We start from the raw sequence: 2812 nt of genomic DNA, 5'->3' as shown, positions 1-2812 counted from the left end.
AAAAACAAACCAGTTTTTAGAAGCCCTAGGCGAGAGAAACTGGTTCTAAATTATTTAAAAATGGGTAAAATTAATAGCAAAACACAACCTAAAGATGAACTTGTGTGCAAAGACTGGAAATATGTTGAAAAATTAGACAAAACCAAAATACAACATTTAGACACATGGATAAGTAAGTTCTATTTCCAAGGCCAACTAAATAGTCAAAAACTGATAGAGTTGAAAGATAACATTAAAACCGCAACGAAACAAAACAGCAAGCTCATGACTAACCTTGGTTTAGATGACATAGATTTCTGGATGCAAATAGCCTTGAAGAGAGAAAAAGGCACATCAGCCAGACGTGCCAAGGCTGTGTTGTTTTCTAGGAAAGAGGATGACGATGACTGTGTGTATCGTGCAACAGGCAGGCAGGAAGACACGCTTCGGCATGCAGGTGACGCAGCGYTTCCTCCTTCTCAGTTAGTGCCAGAAATAGACACTGACAGAAAACCAAACACAGTAGCTCAGACAGAGCAGAGCGCTGCAGCAGCGACATCACCTTCTTTATACCCAGATCTTGCACGCCTTGGTACAGGACCCCCTCCAGACTATGACCTAACTACTATAGCCACACCTCACCGGACTAGACAATTTGTTAAAGATGCAGGAAAGGTGTTTCAGTGGGACAAAACTTTACATGGTGGARTTGGACGCGTTGTGACTGAGACTACGGTAACTACACCTGACTCGACTGACACTTTTCCTATGATTGAGGTCCCCAACCCGAATGCTGTAGGGGTTAATGACCGGACAATGTTGGTGTTTCGGACTTGGACAACAGATGACATTAAAAAGGCAGTTGCAGGTGTGACTCCAGTTAAAGAGGATGTTGGTAGATTTGTGCAAGACATGGAAGGCTTGAGACTGTCTTATCATTTAAATGGTGTAGAGGTTCAGCAAGTTTGGATGACAGCTTTAGCATTGGACTGGCATCATGTGGTGGCYGACTGGTCACCCAATGACGCAACGGGTGCTCCCTTGGCCCATAACTCCCAGGACTTAAAACGTAGAGTGGAAGAACTCATTGACAGAACGACTAAACGTTTCNCCCCCCCTCCCTTAGGCAGTCTCATGACCCAATGTAATTAGGGGCGTGGAAAGCTAAATAAAAGAGGCTGAACTACAGGAAGTCTCTTAGAACGATGGATTTGGGTGTAAAAGAGACTTCCTGTCCAGCGTTCTCCTCACTTTGATTCTAAGCCATGGTTTAAATTGTCTCATTTGCTCCCCTGTTTTTGTGTGTATTTAGGAAAAATACCTATCATTTGGTCCTTCGAGCGCCGGTTTCCAATATCTCTCTGAATCCAGCGGACGTTAAGGACCTCGGTTGAAGTCTGTGGCCACAGCAAAGCTACCTGTTGAAGGGGCCGTGCTTCCTTTTCGCTCCAGCTGGATCCAGCGAGTGACGGAAGAGCCTAGGCGGGGCAACTGAGACAGTGAGTAATTTTTTTTCTTTAAAGAAGTGAATGTGTGGCAGTCGCCGCGTAGGGCTGCATAATAGTAGGGAAAAGCATGCGTAAAAGTTATAAGTCCTAAGAGGGCATTCAGTATAAAACAGTTAAATTCCGTAGGGGCGGCGGAGCCCTCTGTCTGAAACAGTTAAATTCCGTGGGACGGCGGAGTCCCCTGTTTTTTATACAGGAAGTAAAGACCTGTGATATTCTAGACTCTGACAGGCAGAAAACCTGGTGATAAACAGTTAAATTCCGTCAGGGCGGCGGAGCCCTCTGTCTTAAACAGTTAAAGTCCGTGGGACGGCGGAGTCCCCTGTTTTATCAAAGAAAGTGCGTTTATCAGGTACGCGTGTAGTAAGTCCTAGGCAGGAAATAAAACAGTTAAATTCCGTGCAGGGCGGCGGAGCCCTCTGTTTTAAATAATAAGTCAAGGTACCTGTGTGTGTGTGTGTGCATGTGAGTGTGTGTGGAAAGCTGCATACCATTAGGTATCAGTTTTCATACCAAAGCAGTGAGGAGGTAAACAGTGAGCCCTTTGTGGAAGCATGTATGCAAGAACACTTGGCCTATCACTACACGGCTGAACAAGTGTTACCATAAGGGATAAATTAATCACTGTCTCACTGGAGGAGAAACAAACCAGTTTTTAGAAGCCCTAGGCGAGACGACTGGTTCTAAATTATTTAAAAATGGGTAAAACTAACAGCAAAACACAACTTAAAGATGAACTTGTGTGCAAAGACTGGAAATATGTTGAAAAATTAGACAAAACTAAAGTACAACATTTAGACACATGGATAAGTAAGTTCTGTTTCCAAGGCCAGCTAAATAGTCAACAGCTGATAGTGTTAAAAGATAAGATTAAGACGGCAACGAAACAAAACAGTAAGCTCATGGCTAACCTCGGTTTTGATGACATAGATTTCTGAATGCAGATAGCCTTGAAGAGGGAAAAGGGCACATCAGCTAGACGTGCCAAGGCTGTGTTGTTTTCTAGGAAGGAAGATGACGAGAACTGTGTGTATCGTCGTGCAGTCAGGCAGGAGGACACGCGTGGGCATGCAGGTGCCGCAGCGTTTCCTCCTTCTCAGTCAGCTCCGAAAATAGACTCTGACAGAAAACCAAACACAGTAATTCAGACGGAGCAGAGTGCTGCATCAGAGGCCTCAGCTTCTTTATATCCAGATCTTACACGTCTTGGTTCAGAACCCCCTCCGGGCTATGAGCTGAATACTATAGTCACACCTCACAGGACTAGACAATTTGTTAAAGATGCAGGAAAGGTGTTTCAGTGGGACAAAACTTTACATGGTGGA

The 2812-nt window shown here is 44.5% G+C and overlaps 1 protein-coding gene across 1 annotated transcript; it reads left to right on the top strand.

The window, feature by feature from the left end:
- Positions 1 to 6: 6 nt before the first annotated feature.
- Positions 7 to 1089, top strand: LOC106524949 (uncharacterized; the record flags this gene model as incomplete). The annotated part of the gene is given in 1 exon segment (XM_014018999.1): positions 7 to 1089. A coding segment is annotated over 1 exon segment (1029 nt), but the record flags the coding sequence as incomplete, so codon positions are not given.
- Between the last annotated feature and the right edge of the window lie 1723 nt (positions 1090 to 2812).

This window comes from Austrofundulus limnaeus, unplaced genomic scaffold, assembly GCF_001266775.1.
Source record: "Austrofundulus limnaeus strain Quisiro unplaced genomic scaffold, Austrofundulus_limnaeus-1.0 Scaffold207, whole genome shotgun sequence".
Classification (NCBI taxonomy): Eukaryota; Metazoa; Chordata; class Actinopteri; order Cyprinodontiformes; family Rivulidae; genus Austrofundulus; species Austrofundulus limnaeus.
Note: the sequence above shows the minus strand (reverse complement) of the source record. Positions and strands in the feature narration are given on the sequence as shown.